At 42.4% G+C, this 22,880-nt stretch overlaps 2 protein-coding genes across 2 annotated transcripts; both read right to left on the reverse strand.

Moving 5' to 3' along the window:
* Positions 1–2: 2 nt before the first annotated feature.
* LOC105568390 (stress-induced-phosphoprotein 1) lies at positions 3–3,486 on the reverse strand. The gene is made up of 3 exons (XM_012024030.1): positions 3,258–3,486; positions 1,340–2,883; positions 3–943 (listed from the first exon to the last, which is right to left on the reverse strand). The coding sequence occupies exons 1-3, from the start codon at positions 3,267–3,269 to the stop codon at positions 871–873; spliced, it is 1,629 nt and encodes a 542-aa protein (XP_011879420.1). The 5' UTR covers positions 3,270–3,486; the 3' UTR covers positions 3–870.
* Positions 3,487–10,153: 6,667 nt separating this feature from the next.
* Positions 10,154–21,282, reverse strand: LOC105568494 (NF-kappa-B inhibitor cactus-like). Its single transcript, XM_012024206.1, has 3 exons — positions 20,810–21,282; positions 16,872–17,224; positions 10,154–11,365 (listed from the first exon to the last, which is right to left on the reverse strand). Exons 1-3 carry the CDS (start codon positions 21,280–21,282, stop codon positions 10,956–10,958), a joined length of 1,236 nt encoding a protein of 411 aa, XP_011879596.1. The 3' UTR covers positions 10,154–10,955.
* Positions 21,283–22,880: the final 1,598 nt, after the last annotated feature.

The following is a 22,880-nucleotide window of genomic DNA, read 5'->3' on the forward strand; positions in this document are numbered from 1 at the left end:
TCGGTTTAAAAAGATGTTTATTCGAAGCATTCCTCTTATTGGTTGTCGCCTTAGTCTGACTTCGCATTCATTACATTATTGTGACTAATTTTAGTACTAAAAGCACTAATGAAATCAACGGTAAAAGAGATGTTAGTGTGTGCATCATATACAGAAATAATTTTATGAAAAACTCACTATTTTAAAGGATTATTCTAGTTTTAGATCATTTTTTAACATAACACTATTAACTTCCAAAGTCATAATATTCATGGTTCAGCCATCGAAGTAAGTTTTTGTTTAATGTAAATATTACTTGTTAGGAGTTCACCAGTTCACAATTACACTTCATTTTTCCACATAGAGCTTCACTATATTTATATATATTTATATATATTTATATATATGTGTGTGTGTGTGTGTGTGTGTTGTTATGTTTCACACATGATCACCGTAACAAGTCTTGAAATGCAAAAGTCATCGATGACACTAAAGGCCACTGCGTTTGCACGAGAGAATCATGTGTATTATAATGTAACTTTTATTTCAAATGGCTCTCTGAACACAAATTTTAAGAGCAATATGACGATAAGTATCCCATATGGCTAATGTATCTGCAATAGACAAATGCGAATTTCCTCAATATTCAAGGAATTTGCAACAGCAGAGCAATATGACGATAAGTATCCCATATGACTAATATATTTATAATAAATGAATGTGAATTCTTCAATATTAAAGAAATTTGCGACCCCAGAGCAATATGACGATAAGTAACCCACATGACTAATGTATCTGCAATAGACAAATGCGAATTTCCTTAATATTAAAGGAACTTGTGATAGCAGTGTTATTCTTTTATTATAAACATGTATTCGGTTCTTTACATCTTCAATGGATAGCAATGAGACCAGATTCCAAAAGTTTTTGCAATTTCGCAGCTATATCAGGATTCTTCAAATGGCTGTAAAAAGAAAAAAATATTCATTAACGTCTGTATCATTAAATATAGAAGTAAATCATTTTGAAAAAGAATCAGTTCACGAACTTTGAATTTCCAAAGGACACATACCGTGGCGTATTAATACAAAGTAGTATAGTAAGATTAGTAAGAGAGTTAACTTGTAATTGGCGATTCTGAGTTCGATTCTGATTCTCATTTCATATTCTCGGGTCATAAGATGTAGTTGAGGTTTGTACAATACAAGGTAAATTGTAATTCGTTTCCGAAAAAATATATTGATACGTAATATCTCTCTCGAAATAATAGCAAAGATATTGTATCGATTTCTTTAAAGTAGACAATTGAAAGACTACATGTATGTCAGCACAAGTCAATATACGTGAATGTAGTGCTTACTCTTGTAAAGCTCTTGGATCGCTCTGCATTTGTTCTAGGATCAACCTCATGGCCGGGTCTCGCAATATACTCTGGATCTCCGGATCCCCCATCGCTCTCTTTCTAACTTCTTCCGGATTAGAACTAGCGGATACGGCGCAGGAGCGATAGCCCTCCAGCGCCTCGTTGTTCTGCGGATCCAGCTCGAGTGCCTTCTGATACGCCGTCAAGGCCTTCCCCTGCTGCTGCATGGCCTGCAGAATCTTTCCTTTCCTGATCCAGCCCTTGATGAACTTGGGATCCAGCTCGACCACCTTCTCGCAGTCCTTCAAACCGAGATCGAACGCCGCGAGTTTGGTGTAACAGGCCGCTCTGTTGCTGTAGTACTTGGGATCGTCCGGATTTCTTCGGATCGCCTCGGAATAATGCTTTATAGCCGCCGGATAATCGCCGTCTTTGTACTTTTGATTTCCAAGCTCCTTCTCCTCCTCCGCTTTTTTCGGGTCGATGTAAGCCTTTCTCTCCTCCTCCTTGATTATTTTGTCTATATCCGAGAGTAAGGTTTTAATCTCCGGCGTTCTGTGCTCGGACATGGACTTTTCGTAATACACCTTAGCCTGCTTCCAGTTCTCCATCTTCTTGTAAGCGTGACCGATTCTCGTGAACGCTTTGGCTATCAATTTGAAGTCCGCCCTATTCTCCCTACCGACCTCAATGGCTTTCTCGCACTGAGCGATACACTTCTGATACTCCTTCTGCTCGAAGTACACCGCCGCTATGTTCAACAAGTAAACGATTTCCGTCGAGTCCAACTCCACGGCCTTGTTGTAATACTGCAGAGCCTCCTCGAAGTTCTTCTTCTTGTAAGCCTCATTGCCGTTCTTCTTCTCCTCCGCGGCTTTTCTCTTTTCGGGCGGAAGATTATCCTCCTCCTTCCTCTGGGGCTTCGGCTCCGGCTTGGGTTTCGGCGGTTCCGCGGAATTCATCGACTCGGTCTCCATCGGCTCCTCCATGTTGGCGTTCATTCCCAACAGTACGCTGAGAGTGGTGAGCACTCTGGTATCTTGGAGCTTGGTAGCGAGGCTCTGCGGATTGGTCTGCAGTTCCTGCAGCAGCTTCAAGTATTCCGGGTCGGACAGGTAGCCCCTCGTTCGCGGATCGCTCGTCAATTTGACGAAGATGTCTGGCGAATTGAACGGATTGGACGCGGAGGCCTGTTTCTGGGCCCTGACCTCCGCCAGGCTGCTTCTCAGCTGGGCGTTGCTCGGATCCAATTGCAGGCCCTTCTCGTAAGCCCGGATAGACTCGTCGTATCGGCCCAGGTAAGCGAGGGCGCTGCCCTTGCGCGAGTAACCCTTTCCCCAGTCCGACTTCAGGCTGACGGTCTTCTCGGCGTCCTCCAGCGCCTGCTGATACTTCTCCGACTTTGCGTACGCCGCCGAGCGGTTACTGTAGAGCACGTGGTTACCGCCGTCCAGGGCGATCGCGTCCGTGTAGCATTTAATGGCCTCATCGTAATTGCCCGTCTGTAAAGCGGCGTTTCCCTTCTCCTTCAGCAAAGCCACCTGCAAAGCCACACACGCATACATTGGCAATATAACACTCAGTCGTGTAGATCTCGACGGGGGGGACGCGCGACGGATCTCACGGATCGCGATTTCTCTATTAATCAGCCAGACTCGAGGACTCATTATTTTAACGACTGTCGGTTCGCAAATGTTCCAACAGCTATTCCCAATCCAGCCTAATCGTCGGCGTGTCCTTGCTCCGGAGTCTGTCGCGATCGGCAGCGGGGAAACGGTCGCGATCGCACCCTCAGCCGGGGAATCGCCGACCGCGTGGGCGGACGCGAGGATGCGCTCCCGAGGAAACGGCGCGCGTAAATCCCCGCGCGAGGCCCAACGCGCGCCCAAACGTGCCCTCGCCCCGCGACGCTTACCTGGTCCCCCATCACTCCACGCTCCCGTGATACGTCCGAGCTCTGTACCTCGTCCCTCGACGACGACCGTTCCGTTTGGCTCGCTCAGGCGAGAGACCACGCTCGTTGAATGACTCGTGCAATTCACGCGGATTCTCCCTCAGTGTGCCACCGTAGCACGCGTGTCGTCGCTCCGTTTGCCGGCGCAGATCTCGGAAGGCTCTAGAAGCGGACGAGTAGCGACACCACGCCACACGTTTCGCCGCCGCTCGACGAACGCGTGGTGCAATACGTGGTATATACATTTATGTGTGCATACCGGGTGCCCGTGAAGTCGCGGTGAAACGGATATCGTTTTTCTTCTTGAGAGAAGCGTTACTTATCGCTCGGCAATTGCACTCGTTATCGCGTATAATAAAACGAAACCGCGTTGTCTGGGAAAAATCCGTGGGGAAGAAATTGCCTTAAAATATTATGCTACTTGGACAAGTTCTGCCTTTACGTGGGGTTTTTTTTTTCACTTGGTGCGCGTAATATAGGTCGATATTCGTAGTCCGTTCTTATATTTTAGATTATCTTAAGTATACTCTTAATGTGTTTTTAACCAATCACACAGCCTTATTAGCCTCTTAAGGCAACACTTAAGATGATTTTGCAATAAGACTCGACTATGAATACCGGCCGTAGATTATATGGGGACGACGTGTGACCGATTGCAAAATTTATATTTATTCATTATTAGAAGTTGAAATTGAGGGATGTATTCTGTAAAAATGCTCTGTAACGCTTTATCTCTCTAAGCTAATTAGCCTTCGAAAAATTTACTTTAAATGAAATTAAAATTTTTTTAAGTAATCTCTAAAATCTAAGAGTTTACATAAAGAAGCTAAAAATTTACTTAAGAAATTTTAGAGTAGTTTTAGACACTTAAAGTAATTTTTACATAGCCAAGCCTGTCGACGTTCCCACTAGAGGGCCACGCGGTATTATAAATTATATCACATACTTTTCACAATTTTTTAGGTTTTTTTTTAAATTCTTAAACTAAGTTTTAAGGTCACCTTAAATAAAAGTTTAAAGTGTCCATATTTATTTTTCATATTTCTTATTTTTCTAAAGTAAAATAAAAAATTTTTTTAAGGTATATTTTCTCAAGGGAAGTAGCTACTGTAGAGAAAGAGAGAAGGAGCTTATGTGGAGCAAAAATTTTATAGAAAAAATGCATAAAAAAACGTGTGAAAAGAGAGTCGAGTGTATACGGATTTGTCAAATGTATTAATTAATTTTTATATTTATTATTTTCTCTTCCCTTTTTAGATCCCACATTTCCATGATGAATTTAGGGGAATGTGCACCATTTTCATTGCAATTTATCGCGTCAAAGAGTTCGGGTATATTTGAGAGAGATACTTCCGTTGGGAAATTTTATAGATCCTAAACTGATTGTAAAATCGAAATTTGTAGAGACTTTGCTGAAGCATATGCGTAGAAAACGGTCGAAAAATTTTTTCCCCGTAACGTTATTGCTTTTTGATTTTAGTTCTCTAACAGAGAATTGCATGCTCGCACATTTTATTAATTCGTCTTAAATAATTTTATTTAAATTAATATTTAATTGTAATAATAATTGTATTAATAATTTTGTTTAAACGGTGAAAAGTTTTTCTTTTTATAAGGTATCTAATGACTTTATGAACGCCCGGTACATCTGCACCTAACAACACACACACGGTGTGTTGTTGTTGTGTGTGTGTGTGTATGTGTGCATGGTCGTGCAAACGTCTGGCGGAAATGACGTTGGACATTTTGTACAATTATGAATACAATTCTCAGAGTCTGCCTAGAAAGATGCTAATTTTCATCAAACTTTGAAAAGTTTTTTTTACAATTTTCCGTACCGCGCAATTGAAATACAATTTCAATATTAATCCAAAATTAAATAATCATCTAAGTGCAACATCAGTAGTATATTTGTATTTATTTTATAACCAATATTAGCATTATATTGAGAAAATATTGGCCAATGCACTCCCAACAATGTTTATTCAATGTTAGCCAATGTATAGCCAATAAATTATGCTACTAGGGAGGCGTTTATGCGCAAAGGCCTAATGCGATTTGTGGAGGTTTAAAAAATATATCAAGTAACTATTAATGTAACTATTAAATTAGTTACTGGTTATCGAAGAAGTATAACCGAGTTAAGTTACAGTTGCAGATGGAGAGAAAGTAACGAAGTTAAGCTAGAGTTACTAAAAAGAAGTAACTGTAACTATAACTTCGTTACAAGTAACGAGTTACTTCCCAACCCTGGTCCTATATACTATACGTAAGTTTGAGTGTTAAATTACGTGCAAGTACGACGGATAGCCGCCACACGGCGTACTCAATTCGTAATTAAAATTCATCGAAGACTCGGATAAAGACATTTACTTACACTTGACCGGAAATGAATTTTTTTAAACAACTCCTATATACAGTTCTACATTGTATTTGGTATGAAGACATTTTAGGTGCTATTGAAAAGTGTTTTGTGAATTTTTCGTTTTGCAAATTTTGTGAATTATTCGTTTATTTGAAATTAATTAGTCATTTTTCCACCCGGCATTTAGCCAGGATAGATAAATTGAACAGTTTTCATAGGAAATCTGTATTTTGTATAATATCAAGAGTTACAAAGTGTGATTAAAAAGGTTTGAATGGTCCCGGTAATTTTAATTAAATATTTCATTCAAAAGCTAGCCGAAATTTAGTTACTCCTGTTAAAAGAAGAGGCGAAATTCCATAGTTCGATAGTTTTCCTGTTATAATATTAAATGATTCAAAATATTCAAGATATTTAATTCAAGATATAAGAAACGGCGTAATGAAAGTATTAAAACATTTCGGATAATAATGTCGTAATTATCAGGTCGCTTTGATACGTTTTGCCGGCCAAAAGTCCGAGAGAAAAGAAGGTGGCAATCGAGCAACAGCGGCGTAATCATGCGTTCTACTTTTGCGTGATAAAAAATCGCGATATTCGCGGAAGTGTCTAAATTGTGATGTCGCTTATCTCACGACTGTCTTGCGTCGCGCTTTGAAAAGTTCTGTCAGATAAAATAGAAATTCTTAAGATTCTCTCTGAAGAGAGAAAGAGACCCGAGTGATATTGTCGTATCGAGTGATTCTAACAACGAGACGAATACATCAGCCATACGTTAACATTTCATAAATTCGTACGTTTCGCGCCATGTAATCAACGCACCGGCAATCACGATTCTTCTACATACACTGCAGTGTTAATAATGTAGTTTCCAAATTCTCCAAATTTACGAGTTCAATACGTATTGTGCGTGCGATATTCAAATTTAATCGTGAGTTTTTGATTAATCGATGCATTATTTTATTAGCCGTTCACTTGAATCGCGTATTATCGCGTCAAGTTGCCGACATATTTGAACGCTGCGTTGCCATTAACGTTACGCGGAACGTATCGGAACAAGATCGGTGTTGCGATAAGTTCTATATTAAAAAATGTTAAAACATTTTGTGGACAATATTATCGTGATTATCACGTATCTTTGGTGCGTTTTGACGGCAAACGGGCAACGCTTTGTCCACGTAAAGTCATTGTTCGGAGAAGATCGCTATACCCAGATAGCACACATAGTTCTATAAATATTCTTCTGGAGTGCAAATATTCTTAATTTCAGAATATTCGAATCGAGTATTCAATAAATATATATAGATTACAATTAGAAATCGTATATTCATAACAAAGAAGAACGTTTTTAGAATATTCGTCGAGAGTGTCTTTGGAATATCCGTTCAGAATATTTTTTTAATATTCATCGTGTTTATGTATCGCACATTGTTTATTGTGGAATGCACTTATGCAAAAGGCAGTAAAACCTGTGATTATAATTCCCTCCTTTAAAAGTAAAATTATCTGGATCACTCACAAACCTTTTTAATCACACTTCACAATTCTTCATGCAAAATACAAACGATTCTGTATAAATACTTTGTTTAATTTATCCATCCTGGCTCAGTGGAAAAATAGTTAATTAATTAGAAATAAACGAATTACTCACAAATCTTTTCAGTTGCACCTTAAACGTCTCCATACGAAATACAAACGATTGCATATAGCAGTAATTTAAAAATACGTTATTTCCGGTATCAAATTACGTTCATTTCCGGTCAAGTGTGAGCGAATGACAAACGCATAGATCAAATTGTAAGAACAGAAAATTTGACGGAACGTATAATAGCGATTGAATGCAGTAAGAACCAATTTTCGGGGCAAATTGTTCATTGCTGTTTGCTACATTCATTATACGTTTTCCTTCATATTCCTACATCGTGGGTTTACGAAGGTTATTTTTAATTCTTCAAATTTTCTGCACTCTTAGGTCCATGCCTTTATCTCAATCTTCGACAGATTTGATTTGTCTTATGAGTTGAGGACGTCTGTGAAGAACTAAGCAACCATGTACTTATCGTAACACGCGATAAGACAATAGTGCAGGCATCACTTCGGAAGTTATCACCGATTACGTTAATCGAAATCCCTTTTACGTAGGATAAGCGAGGGGATAAGCGCGTCTCTCTCCTCTCTCTCTCTCTCTCTCTCTCTCTCTCTCTCTCTCTCTCTCTCTCTCTCTCTCTCTCCTCTCTCTTTCTCGGGAGCGGCATTCCACCGCGGACACGACTATAATTATTCCGCGCTTACGTGTTGGGGAACACGCTCTCAGACGAGAGCCGTCGTTTCTATGATATCCAAATATACCCCGAAACTTGCACGAATTCTCTCTTTCTCCTTCTCTCTCTCTCTCTTCCTCTTTTTCTCTGCCTCTCTGTGGAACAAACTCCCTGAAAAAGGAATAAGCGAGCTTCTTGGAATGCCTAGACCATTACACGAAACTCGAAATAACACGCGACGGCCGGCCCTTGCTCTAGATTTTTACGTCGCCGTTTCGGATTTAACCGCGCCGATTCATCCGCCGCGTCTTACGCCTCTGCGAAAACCCCGTTACATCGAATATTCTCTGGGAAAAACTCTGCACTGTCTATGTATAAAATAGCAAATGTGCAAGATTTGTTTAATTTCTAATTGCGCGTTAAGATTGCATAGCGAATTATTGATCTCCGAGACGAGGAGTATTGGGTATTGTATAAGAATCTTGTGCCATTCCGTTTTTTATATTGTCGCAATATATTTTTAAGCGACATCCTTTTTTCGTTGTACAGAACTGTCCGGGGTAATATACATATCTGAAAGACGTTCTTTCCTCTAAACTCGAAACCTATAATGCTGTGTTTGCGACGTGGGAATTTCCAGATTTCCTCGTGAGAATGTGTTGACCCGGAGCGATATCGTCTCCTTGTGATTTTTTGCGCCGTAAATAATAACGTCAGTCGACCAGCATGGGGCATGGAGGGAAGGAGAGGGCTCTGAATTTTTCGCAGTATCTTTTTTTTTATTAAAAATAATTGTGGCTCTTACATACAGGAATATAACAATAATAACGGCGTCGTCGCCGTTGTCATTAATACATCATGGCTATGATATATTTATGTGATTATAACGGAGGATGGCTAATATGTACACGGGAGAAAGATTTATTACATATTCTTTGACGGAAGCGATCGTAATCTTAAAAGTCACTAAATGAACACTGATCCGGCGAACGTTCGCAGTCGACTAACGTATTGTTCTGGATCTTTTTCTTTTACTATGTTAATATAAATACATGCGTATATTGCACAGCTACCTGGCCCATTATCTCGGCTAATTAAAGCATCGCAACTAATAACGCACACGTCGTACCGCTACAAGTCGCAAGAACGAGAATTTGATTATTTCTCTTCGACCTAAAATGTATTTTGTACCACGTACCAACCTCGCGTCCAACTCTACGATCTACGACTTGCAATAAAACCTCCTTCTCGTAGATATTCACTCGTCAAACGCGGATCACAATATTTTTCTATTTACATTATCGCACAGGGTAGACAGTCCGAGGCAGATCGGATTGCTTTTCGTTCAATACCGATACTAAACTGTGCACAATGCGCACGCGCTGGCTTTTGTTTTAGGAGAAGTAACTCGCGCGCCAGAATAATAAGTTTCGATCGGAATGTAACAAATATAGTCTCGATCCTGTGATCCGATTCGCCTCGGTCTACCCTGCTTCTCTATTGCATACTTTTCTCTATTACATACTCCGCTATATACATTATAAAATATCGCGCTCGGTATAAAATAAAACGTAAATCTTTCGTGCTCACACTGTCACGCGGAACAATCGCATTCGCACAAATTGTTCAATCGTAGAACCGACCACACCTGTGCCGACATACGGATTGTCCTTCGTATTATTTTTACAGCACATTTCAGAAACACGCGTCAGGATATTGCGAAAAGGAAGAAACTACTAGGACAATCTACGTTCATAAGTCGTTGCTTCGTTCGTTAATCGAATATTCGTTAATCGCGTATAAGTTCGTTTCTGAGATCTTCGATTTCCACACGCATCTCCGTTATCTCTTTATTCGCTTGTCCTCCGGCATACGATGCCGCTAATATCGATTTGAATAGTCTGCAATAACATTATAATTATTTATAATAATACTCATTAGTTCAGATGCATCTCGATAATCGTGCACGCATAATGCAAATTGTAGCTAAAGTTCCTTAAATTCGTCTAACAATTTTCTGTCTCGTTTCTTATTATTCATCCTAATTCAATTCTACACTGCGAAAAATTTCCATCGGATAAACCATTGAAGTAGTGTTTTCGATGGTTCACTTTTCTGATTAAATTATGGACACACCCGATGAAATTTATCCGACAAAATGCAGTTACCGATCTTTGACCGAAAAACCGATCATATTTTTCATCAGATATTATTACAATTTACTCGGATATATCCGTTTGTTATTATGTAAATGGATTATCCGATTATATTTAATCGGACATTTTTCTCAGTGTACGAATTAGAAGGTTGTCGTAAGGGCGTCAAAATCGCGATTATATTATTAGCGTGAGTCGCGAATAGCGATTATTATTCAATTTAACAAAATTAATGTATATATATCTTTAAGTAGCAATCATTGAAACTCATCTAATTAATTAACGTGATTTCATCGATACATTAAAAAGTAGAATATAACTTTGTGCACTTGTTATGTCTAATGTATGAAATCATTATCGCGATATAGTTTTAATCATTTTCAACTCTAAACTCAACTTTATTCACTGCAGTCATTCGTATTAATTCGCTGCTAAAGTAACTTCGCGATCGTTTTCAGCTCGAAACACGTCCTCGCGCGTATGCGCGTATCGTAAATAGCATACCGTATTTTAAAATATCAAAAAGAATATGACCAGATTACATTAGATTATATGCAGTTTCACTGCAATTGCATGTAATCTATGCAATCTGATCGTATTCTATCTATTAGTGAAAACAGGGTATTTTTCCTATTTCATTCTTGTTCCATTATCTATTTCATTCAGATTCATGGTCAGTAATCTGAAACGCTCTTGCAAAAACGTAAGCGAAATAATTACTAGAAAATTACTGTGCCTCAGTAATTTCTAACGACTCGTTTATCGAACTCTAGTAATTATCCGGTGCTTTTTTTCCCAGTATGTACTTTTCCGTAAGGGCACTTCGTGCAAGGGACCCGTTGGACGAATTAATCGGATACCGATCGGCGGGTAGACCTCAGACGTTCACCTCGACCGCGTTTTGCATCTTGACGATCGCGGGCAAGTAACTCGCCTCTCCGTAAGCCTCGTCCTCGGAACTGTTCTCAGAACTGCTCTCCGAATCCGACTCCGGCAGCGGCTCCGGTTTTGCGCCGTGTCGCACCACCAGGTCCTTGGCGAGCTGGCAGTCGGTGCTCAATGCCAGCTGGTACGCCGTCAGGCCGCCGTACGTCTGTGTTTCCAGGCAGGGCTTGCACTCCTGCAGCAGGAATTTGACTACCGTGTGACATTTGCGCTCTATCGCGAGGTGAAGAGCCGTTCTACCGCTCAGCGCCTCCCTCGCCTCGAGATCGGCGCCGAGACGCAGCAGAAGACGCACCAGGTTCACGTGTCCGTTAGCGACGGCCACGTGCAGGCACATCTCACCTGAAATCAGAATCCAGGAAGCGGAGATCAAGCGGTGTACGATGAAAATATGTCGAATGTAAGGAGCGTTCGCTCGCGCTCTATTTTTTTTGAGGGGATAATTTTACGGAGAGGAGAAATGTCTCAAGAGTGATAAGAACTTGCCCAAGTAGGTCGGTCATCCATTAACAACGATAACGTCAATCATTTATGCGTATGCGCGCGGCACTCTTTGTCTTTGTATGTAACCCAGTGAGAAATGATTCGTCGATCGATGTCGAAACGACGTCAAATCGATATCGACACAGCCAAATTGATGTCGATTCGACATCGATCTACGGGACATTTCTCGCTGGGAATGTCTCTTTCGCGTTCGAATTGTTCGAACAACTGCACTGAGCAAAATTTCCGATTAAATTATGTACATATCCGATGAAATGCAATCACCGATGAAATTTGATCGAAAAACCGGTCATATTTTTCATCGGTACACTGAGAAAAATTTTCATCGGATAAACCAATTAAATAGTATGTCCGATGGTTAATTTTTCCGATTACGTTTTCCGATTAAATTATGGATATATCCGATGAAATTTATCCGATGAAATGCAATTACCGATGAAATTTGATTGAAAAACCGATCAAATTTTTCATCGGATATACAATTTAATCGGATATATCCGTTTGTTATCATGTAATAGGATTATCCGATTATATTTAATCGGACATTTTTCTCAGTGTATGAAATTTAATCGAATATGTCCGTTTGTTATTATGCAATTGGATTATCCGATTATATTCAATTGAACATTTTTCTCAGTGTGGATATCCGTCGACTCGCACACTGAGAAAAATTTCCATCGGATAAACCAATTAAATAGTGTTTCCGATGGCTAATTTTTCCGATTACGTTTTCCGATTAAATTATGGATACATCCGATGAGATTTATCCGATGAAATGCAGTCACCGATGAAATTTGATTGAAAAAACGATCATATTTTTCACCGGATATGCAATTTAATTGGATATATCCGTTTGTTGTTATGTAATTGGATTATCCGATTATATTTAGCCGGACATTTTTCTCAGTTCATCCGATCTCTCGATCTTTCCTGCCGTCTCTCTCGAACGGAACCAGGAACACGGGACGGAACACGCATATTGATGGCTACACTGAGAAAAATTTCCATCGGATAAACCAATTAAGTGACGTTCCCGATGGTTAATTTTTCCGATCAACTTTCCCCGATTAAATCGTGTATACACCCCGGTGAAATGCAAACTGCCTATTGAATTCGATCGCACAACCGATCACATTTTTCATCGGGCATACAAATCCGTTTGTTATCATGTACTTGGATTATTCGATTATATTTAATCGGACATTTTTCTCAGTGCAGTCGCACGCTTCGACTCGCCGTGAGATATAGATAGAACTAGGAAGACGTACACGGTGAATCATTGTCGTCGGAGATTTCGCTTGGCGTCCCGCGGTCCAAACTAGGCCCGCGCCGATCGAAGTAACTTCTAAAATTAACGGCGCCGCGCTACCAGTCGCATTGGCGGAATTCGACGGCGTACTTTGCGTATTACGTCGACGTCACCGCGCCTTCAATGGCAGAAATAGAAATATAAATCTAATCGGTCGGATATTTATAAATGTAGCGATGTACGAGGTGTACAGCGCACTGCGTCGCTTCCGTTTTATCGTCGCGTAACAATTGCGCAGGATCGTTCGCGATGGGAGACGTCGAAAGAATTTATAGATTAAAAAATGTACAATTAAACGAGCAACTGGACTCGCGAAATTAAAAGTAAAAGTAAAAAGGATTCAAGCTGCGCGAGTCAAACGCGGTTATTAACGCGTGTCGATCTAATATAAATGTAAACAATCGAATTTTAACTAGGTCCTTTTAAGATATAAATAAATTAGAAACGTAAAAGCCACTTAGGACCTGGCACAGGTGGAGGTGGCCAATTAAATTACTAAGTGAATCCATGTACCGTATTTAAGATAATTGTTCCAATACGGTTCTTGATTACAAGTTCCGATTATTCAAGACCCACTATTTATTGGAAGAATTATATTAGATCGACCCGCACTGATAACCACTCTCTAAAATTGGTGGAGTGAAAATACTGCCATGGAGTGAAATGTTGACCCTATTGGCGTGAATATTTCCTCCAACAGAGTGAATATTAACTCCAATGGAGTAAACATTTCACTCCATGGCAGTATTTTCACTCCACAAATTTTAGAGAGCACGTTTGACCCTCGCAGCCCAAATCCTTTTTACTTTTACTCTTAATAGACTTAATTGCCTGCTTTCCAAATAAGGTTGTCGGCGCCAACGAGGCTGCGCCAAGGAGATAGTTTAAATCGCAGAACGTACTTTCGGAGAGTTTAGACAGCACGCGCGGCAACTTGGTCGAATTCTTGTTTGTCTAAATTTACGTGAGAAACTCGGGGTTCGATACCACTGTTGCGTGACTCGGGCTAATCACGGCGCGGGATGAATTGACTTTTTAAGGGCGGAAGTTCGACGAAGGCCCGCTGACGTCGACGCCACTGTGGGGTTTTCCGACCGAACGAGACGAGGCGGGAATATCGAGCAGCATGCAAATAGTTCCACGGGTATTTTTAAATATCAAGAACATCTGCTCTCTCGCGCGCGTACGCCCCGATCCCGCGCGCTGGCGTCGCGACGCCACGCGTGATGTAACACGCGCGCACGCGAGCGTAGGGCCACGCCGAATTCCATCGTGCGTGGCAAAACAGCCCCTCGTTCGCGCCGCTGTAAGCTACTTTTTCGAAAAGTCCCGCGCGCTTTTATCGACGAGCCTCGCGCCGATGTCGAAGTGTCCGCGGCGGCGAAGATAAAAATTGTAGATAATAGAGTGGCCCAGTTGCACACTTCGTCGGCTTAGCTCAACAATCTCGCGAAGATTGACTTAACTATGTGTGAACCGAGCTGCGAGCAATTGTCCCTTTTCTCGGGCAACCGACGTTGCGCGTTCGTATAATCGGGAATCAATTACAGCGAAATTACTTTCGCGAAAACAACAACGATTTTATCCGATTCACAGCTGACGTAATCCCCGTCACAGAACTTGTCGCTCGTCTTCCGTCGCCTGTTTTGGAAGTTAATTTAGTATTTGCATTGAATTTAATTGCGAAATTGAAAGCGCATTTCTCGAAGAAAAAAAAACCGGGAAAAAGAACAAGCAGACCTTGGAGCGCAATTACGCGTATTCCTAATGAATAACCGATCTGTCGGCCGCACGGAAGAAGGACTTAAGACTCGTTCCATCATCCTTAATTGTACATCTAGATGTGTACGTGCGAGTTATCTAACGAAATGCACGTAGAAGCGAGGAGAGAATTTTATTGACACGCTCGCTGTTTCGCCCTCGAATTCGATCGCGTCGAATTCGCCCAAGGAGAACAAAAAGTCAGGATGATGTCAATTTGATGTCGTATCGACCGAATTTACGTCAAATTTTGGTCAATATGACATCAAATTGACATCATCCTGACTTTTTGTTCTCCTTAGGCATTAACGAGCGATCGGTTGCATCACTTCTCGCACGTGCGTGCATGCGTGCCTAGGTGCGTTATCCGCGTCGCACGAGCTTGCAGCGGAATCGGACGCGCCGATGACGCTAGACGGGATTTCCAAGACTTTTAAAAAGTCGGTGAATATTTCGCAACGATCTCTGCCGATCGGAGCGATTTTTTCTCCCCCCCCCTCCCCCCCTTCTCTCTCTCTCTGTCTCTCTATTTGCCGCTTCGTCGTAAAAGTTTGAAAGGGCAGTGACACAAAACATCTAACGCCGCGGGTTTTTCCTCCTGTTTTTCTTTCTCCTTTTTCTTATCACAAATGTCTAATTTGCATAATTAGCGACACGCGCGTCTCTTCCCCCGGTATCAGATTTCGCAGACCTGACGGAATTGTTGGACGCGGTCAAACTGCAGACGCGAAATGCCGCCGATTGTATTTTTGTTACTCGATTATTGATTTACGGTGATAACAAGACGCAGTCATTTCCGATCGCGGACTCGATAACGGATGTATCGGCGAGAGGTACTGGTGTATTTACTCTCGGGGAATTCCTACGCTATTATGACAAAAAGAATCGCATCTAGATAGAGCGCGACAATAGTGCGGCTTCGGTTAAAAGTTCCGTGAACAAGTACGATAAAGCTGTGGCTTTGAGAGACTTGTCAGAACGTACCGCGTACTTAGTCGCCAATCGCGAGTAATAACAAAACCATCAAAATGAATTCTCGCAACAAATATTGCAATTTATAACGTTGAAAAGTCGGACATTAAATTTCTATTAGGATAAAAGTTCGTGAAGCGAAGAGCGTCATTTCTGTCACTCCGACAATTACCGTCGCGGAACGTTTCGTCTTAAATTATTTGTAATCGACAAACCGTTCGCATTTCAATGGAAAGAATAGAAAAGTGAATTTCCAGACTTGATAAGAAAGAAATTGTTGAGAGAAAAACGCTCGATACGACAGTTGTGCGTTTGAAATTCAAATTGCGTTATCAATCGGATTATTTTTTTTCCTTTGCAAAAGCAATTGAACGTGTCTTTTTCTCTCGCACGTAAAAGGGCGTGGTGCTCGAAATGAAAGTGACGAAATGACAGGAAAGCCACGTGGTTCCCCGTAGCCGCGGTATCATCGTTCGCTGTGCGAGTCTCGCACATGACTTGTTCTATGCGGTAAAAGCAGTCAGGATTTTCCTGCCGTCGCGGCGTCCTTTGTGCCTACCGTCACGCGTCGACGTCAATTATTTTTCCTCGCATTTTAACGTTACGGCGATTTCGCGGCAATTATGTTGCAAGCTGCCAAATATAATAGCTCTTGTAACCGCAGGAAAAGTCGCGGACCGTTGAAGTGAAGTGGCGAAGCGTCCTTCGTTGCGCTCGCTTAATCAAACGCGAACGCCGTTCCACCCTGACAATTCCCTCTCAATTTTGTCTAAACGTTCCTGCCGTTCCTAGTCTCCATTATTCGTCGCGAGTTAACGATTGTTCCGAGGAACAGGCTAATGTTTAACACGTGCCGTTGTAAAAACTTCAGAAGATCGCTTGACCATGTCTGGCAAATTTTTATGTTTAAACTCACAACGTATCGACCACGGTTTGTGGTACTTCTCAAGTGACCTAACAAAGAAATTACAGGCAGTTTTGACAAAGAGTTGATACACAAATTAAAGTCAGAAGTATAAAGATTGAGAAGTAACGTAAGATTGGCGATATCAATGTAGGAAAGATTTACAAAAGTGGGAGACAATTGTCGTGGCTAATATAAGACCTATATATTACATAGGTAGATGTCAACTCTTTATCAAAACTGCTTGTAATTTCTTTGTTAGATCGCTTGAGAAGGGCCACAAGCCACGGTCGAAACGTTGTGAGTTTAAGCATTAAAACTTGCCAGACATGGTCGAGTAATCTTCTGAAGTCTTTAATCACTCCTGGCGACTTATAAGATTTCCCCCAGTCACGTACCGTTGTAGTTACGTTGCTCCAAGTTCTGAGGTAAGGCCGGTACCGTCTGTCCGGGCATCAACTGGTTCCTCTCCATCGGCGACAGCGGGTCCGTGAGGGCCTTGGCGCATGCGAGATCTCCTCTGTTGCAGGCCAGATGGAGGGCCGTGTCCCCGCGGATATTCCTGACAGACGGATCCGCGCCCGCCAGAATCAGCCGTCTGACGATGAGCGACTGGCTCATCAGCACCGCCAGATATAAAGGCGATTGATGGACATCGTTGCAGGTGTCCAACAGTAATGGATCAGGCGCCAGCCTTATCAAAACGAGCGCAGCCTCCACGTAGCTCTGCATGATCGCGATGTGCAATTGTCTGTGATAACGAATGCGTTGCGTGAGAATGAGCTGCCGGTATTAGTCAGCTGACTTGAGGCACGGCGGGCGTCTTAGTCTTATTTGTTTTAACTTACTCTTAATTCAGGAAAGTACAATTTTCTTTTCTTTTCCGTCGATGTAATAATTGTGCGGCGTTAAAAATTTCCAACGACGTTAAATCTCTTTTATGAAATTCCCGCTTATCGGTCGAATTTGTTGATTCGCTAAATTCCCTTTAATTGAACCTAATTTAATCGGGGTATTCCAGGAGGAAAGGTCAATATTCTGAGAGGCGATAGTATCGGTCATTTTAAGCAAAAATGCTAATATAAATACATGTCCCATTCCCCACTGTTTCCTAGATAGAGATTTATTATTATAACTCTTATTATATATAATTCAAGAAAGTACGATTTTTTTTCTTTTCCGCCAATGTAATAATTATATGGCGTTAAAAATTTCCGTCGACGTAACATCTTTTATGAAATTCCCGCGTGTCGTTCTAATTTGTTGATTCGCTAAACTCGCTTTAATTGAACCTAGTTTAATCGAGTCGGTCAACGAGCCTCGCCAAATGTCGTCATATCTTAAAAATATATATATGTATATATTGACGTAAATATCTAAGTCATTAGATTTACGTCAATGTTACGCATACCGATGCGCGAGCATCGGTATGCGTAACATTGACGTAATTGCAATCAATGCATAGTTTTGTAAGAAACTTCTGAATACATGATATGCCGGTCCCGTAAAAAAAGGAGAGGCTGCACGCGAGATAATTAAGCAAGATGATTAGTTGAACTCGTCGGTCAGTTTATTCACACGATAGAGATCAAGTGAAACGAGTTGTTTTTCTCCCTTTTTCTCTCCGCAGTTTTTTTTTCAAGTACGCGGAAACCTAAAAAAAATCTCGCGCACGTAATAAATTTGGACGAAGTATGGATTTCCTTCTATTACAAAAATTGAATTAGATATCCTCAATTCTGTACGTCTTTTTAGGTGATCGAAGAAGATCGAAGGAGAATTGCGTTTTGCTACGCGAGTCTTCTGCTATATCCACAATTTTTGGTAATTGAACCGTGTTTTTACCACTGTTCTCGTGATCAAATGTGAAATATTAGCGGCCAAAAATACGGGAGAAATTAATCGGGGGTGCACCAGGGGCGAGCTGAGGTCTTTCCGAGCGTGCAAATGAATTTCGATTGAATGAAATTATGTCATAAATTATTTATACAAGATCTCGCCGGTAATGCATGATTTTTCAACGGCTGATCTATTTCTGATCTCGCAAATAGCCTCTAAGACTCGATCTCTATGCATAATGGCGATAATCGCAATATCAAAGTTACTCAGCGATTTACACGTCGCTGGAAACTGTCGTCTATCTCAAATGTCGTCGTTTCTATCCTCGTCGATAAACACAGAGGCTGCGTATATTTACTTGACCTAGCTCTCTATTATTCCAGGCACTTCTGCCGACATTAGACACTTGAAGAACATCAGCTGACATGTCCCCAACCTATTTTGTAAAGAGGAACACGTTGAAATTTCTACAATGGTCGGCGGACCGCACAAGCTTCATTTTTTAAAATCACACGAAAGCAAAATATTTTCAATAATAACACAAGTAAATGTGCTTATACAGGGCTGGCTCTCCGTGCTTAATATTTGTACGTAAGTATACGTTTCTGCCAGCTCAGCAAACTGTGTGCGCCGAAACGTGAAATACAAATCTCAAGCCGAGGCCGAGATAGTACACGCGTAACGAAATTGATATAATCAATTTAAGGTAGTTAGGTAAAAAATGACGAAGTTACAGATTTTCTTTAAACTCGCAGCAAAAACTAATTTAGACACCAATACGTATGTGTGTAAAATTTGGGTTTGATTTACCGTATAGTTTCCGAGATATAATCACATAAAATTAACTGTTTTTAACATTTCGCTTATCGCCATTGGCTGCCAAGGCAGAAAATCGGACACTTGGACATGTATTTGTCAGTAGCAAGAAATCTATAACAAGGATTGAAACAAAAAATCGAGCAAAAGTAGTCGAATGTTTAAAGAAGTGCGTGTTTAAATTTCAACGACGCTGACCGTACGGTATCAGAGTATGATAAATCCAAAGAAAAATTTGGCTAGGTCAACTTTTTCGTGCACGGCAATGCTTTGCGGATGTGACAACGTAAGTTATGCTATTCTCTTTGTTTTTTGGTTTTCAGTGTTTCTTGCGTTTTCGCTTCTGCTCTGACACTTTCTTTTTTATAAGAACGCTTTTCCATTACGATAATTAAAATATCTTCTCACAATTGATCGCATTCACGATGAAATGTGATGCTGCCACGATCAACGCTCTGCTAAGCTATGTCACTTTCCGTAACTCTTTTTTATTTTATCGACTTTTAACATTCTAAGAGAAGCGATAGCGTTTAAAAATCTGTTCTTGAATTTAGTATAAAACAATCCAGTGTCTATTAACTTCATTAATCGAGTCTCATTTTAACTAATATAGTTAGGAAAGAACTACCTTAATTAAGATATTAAACAAGCTTTCAGAAAGATATTTACATTCATTTATATTCGCAAATAGATTTAATATCGCCAGGAGTATAAAACCAATGATATGTAGTTTTTTAAATAAAAACATTGGCGCAGTGCAGGTCGTTTTTAAAAAACTACATATCATTTCTTTTATATTATACTAGAACAACACAAGCGCGCGCTTCGCGCGCGCCATTGTTCTTCCACATTATATTACATAAACTGTCAAAATAACCCTCTTAAATACAAACTGTCGAAACCGCAAGTCGAAGTGAACGACTCGCAACGAGATCGAAACATAAACTATCAAAATAATCCTCTTAAATACAAACTGTCAAAACCGCGAGTCGAAGAGAACGACTCGCAACAAGATCGACACTCGATCGAGTTTCGAGAGAGCCAATCGGCATCGTGGAAAAGCGACAACAATGAACTCGCAATGCCTTTTTTAGATAGGGAACATCGAAATTGTCAGGCCGGAAAGCTTTACTCGAACCCGTGGATTGGGAAGCCTTAATTTATACCCTTCGCTCCAGGATTAATAATATCCTACTATAACAAAATAATTTACGTACAGCCTGCATGAAGGAGACTCCACACAATTTCCTAATAGCAAATTCGAATTCTTGCGCTGAGTGCACACTGTTATTTTTATATTTAACTTTGTCTTAAATACATTCGAAGAGTATTTAGCCAAAACATTATCCGTGTGGCTGCTACACAGGTCATTTTACCGGCTACGAAATATTTCAAGGAATATTTAAGATGACTCTGAAATATAAAAATTGACTGTAAACAAGCCTTCGTGTGCATTTCCAGTGCGCATCAGTGCAAGCAACCGCATTCGCTGCAAGTTCAAGTGATCGGATGAGAACTTGCTACATTCTAAACGTCTACTACCGATCAAATGTAAAATACCAACGGTAGAAACATGGGGGGGGGGGGAAGATCACAAACGCGCCAAGGGCGATCTGTCCGGACGCGTGAATTGAGTCTGATTGCATTATCGCGTCGCAAATTGTGAAAACGTCCAACTCACGTGTCGCCCTCCTTGTCCTGCTCGTAGAGCCGCCAGGTGTTCGCGAGCTTGTTGACACCGTCCTGCCGGTGCGGCTCGAGCGGAGGGTCGTTTCCCGGTGCCGCGGCGGGCAAAGCCGGGCCGGGTCGCCGCTGCCTCAGGGCGAGCTGGTTCAGGCCCTCGCTGAGGTCGACGTCCACGACGCCGCTGTCGACGAGCCGCGCTGGCTGCGACCCCGCGACCGGCGACGCTCGCGAGGTCGTCGCCCCCGGCGCGGCCCGCCGGCTCTCGTCCCTCATCCGCCGGTCGTCCTCCTCTCGCTGCGGCCGCGGCGCCCCGCAGTCGCGGACCTCGCCGCTGTCCTGCATGCTGCCGGCCGACAGGAATCCGGAATCGACGTTACTCGTCGCCGCGAACTCGTCGTCCCCCCGTCCCTTCCCGACCCCATGAGCGCGCTCGCTCGTCTGGACGCTCTCGCGCGGGGAGCACCACATCTTCGGCCCTTGCCGCGGAGGGTCGCCAGGGGGGAGCGCTACTCCCCCCTCGGGCCGGGAGAGTAAACAGTGATCAGCGAGACGCTTGCCGCGTCCCTCGAAGTGCCACGCGCTCCGAACTTTCCCCGTGTCTACTTCGCCGCGGATACTTGCACCTCCTCGCCCGCTGTTACGCGCGTCTTCCTCCCCAGTCGCGTTCCGTCGCGAAATTCTCCCACGGCCGATAGTATCCCGCCCCTCGTCGTTACGCTCCGCGGCCCTGTCGAGCCTGTCTTCGATTCTCTCGATTCACTTTCGAGTCGTAAGGTCGAGCCTCCTCGGCGTCTTTCCGCGTTCGTTGCTCGCCCTCCGAACCGGCCCTTTCGCCCGGTCAACCCCTTCTTCCCGCTCTCCACCCTCGTTTCGCCGTTGTCGTTTCGCTTTCTTTTCTTTCTCTTCGCGCTGGACACCCAGTCCTGCGTTGGAAGGCGCAGTACTACTCCGCTTTACGCCGCTTGCTGCAACGCGAGAGCGAAACGCGCTCCGGCTGACTCCTGTCGCCAAGGGGTAAAAAGCGCTGTGCGGAAGGCGGCTTGGTCGTTGCGACATCGAATCGTGGTCGTGCGAGCGTCGGCGAGCCTCATCGTCTCGCCTCTCGAAACTAACTGGCCGCAGCGCGGCGAGCCGCGAGCGAGGCGATAATTCCGAAACCGCGCCGGACAAACAAACGAGACGGAGCGCTCCCGGTGCGCACGCGCGAGAAGTGCCATTGACGGCCACGTGACCCGGCCTGGGGCACGGCCGTACGCAGGGCGCCGCGTTTGTCTGCACCTGCGTTTGTCAAATTTCTTTTCAGCCAACCGCACGACATTGTTTTCGCGTGTTGCCCCCCAGCCCTGGCGAAAATTTAGAAGAAATTTGTTTAAATGTTGAGTCAGCGTTTTATTTGAGTTTTAAAACATTCATTGAATTATTCGTGAGATATAAATTTAAACGTGGAGTTGTTTACGACATGTTCCCGGTCACAAGTGTTTTCAAATTATTGTGATTATTTAAAATGAGACACCCCGTATGAACCGTAGAATTTTTGTATGACGCAAATCTTATCAGCTGACAGCTCTTCAGTGTCAAAAGTAAGAGATGTTTCTAATCTTTTCTCTCGTTCCTTAAGAAGTCGATCGTGACTTTCCAGCGAGAAATGACCGATCGATGTCAAATCCCTGGCGAAAATTAAGTTCGGGGCGTAAGCAAAATGTAAGCACAGAATGACGAGGTTCAAATGAAACTTCTAAGACGCGTAAATTGAATTCGGAATGTAAAAGAAGCACTTCAAGAAGTTCCGCCGTTTCTATTTACGCTTTCTAGGAGTTTCATTTGCTCTTCTGTCAGTCTCTACTTACACTTGCCTTACGCTCCGACTTTTATTTACGTTAAGCCCGTATCAGACTACAGACTCCCGACTCTGACTCGACCAATGCCTCAGACTCCCGACTATGATTCCACCAATTAGAGTGGCGTCTATTCCCGAGTCGGCAGTCAGGGTCGGCCGGTGCTTTGCTGTGATTGGTTGAATCAGAGTCGGGAGTCCGTGTCAGTAGCCGAGTCAGGGTACTATTACA

This window comes from Vollenhovia emeryi, unplaced genomic scaffold (genome assembly GCF_000949405.1).
Source record: "Vollenhovia emeryi isolate VEMERY1.0 unplaced genomic scaffold, V.emery_V1.0 DF939129.1, whole genome shotgun sequence".
NCBI lineage: Eukaryota > Metazoa > Arthropoda > Insecta > Hymenoptera > Formicidae > Vollenhovia > Vollenhovia emeryi.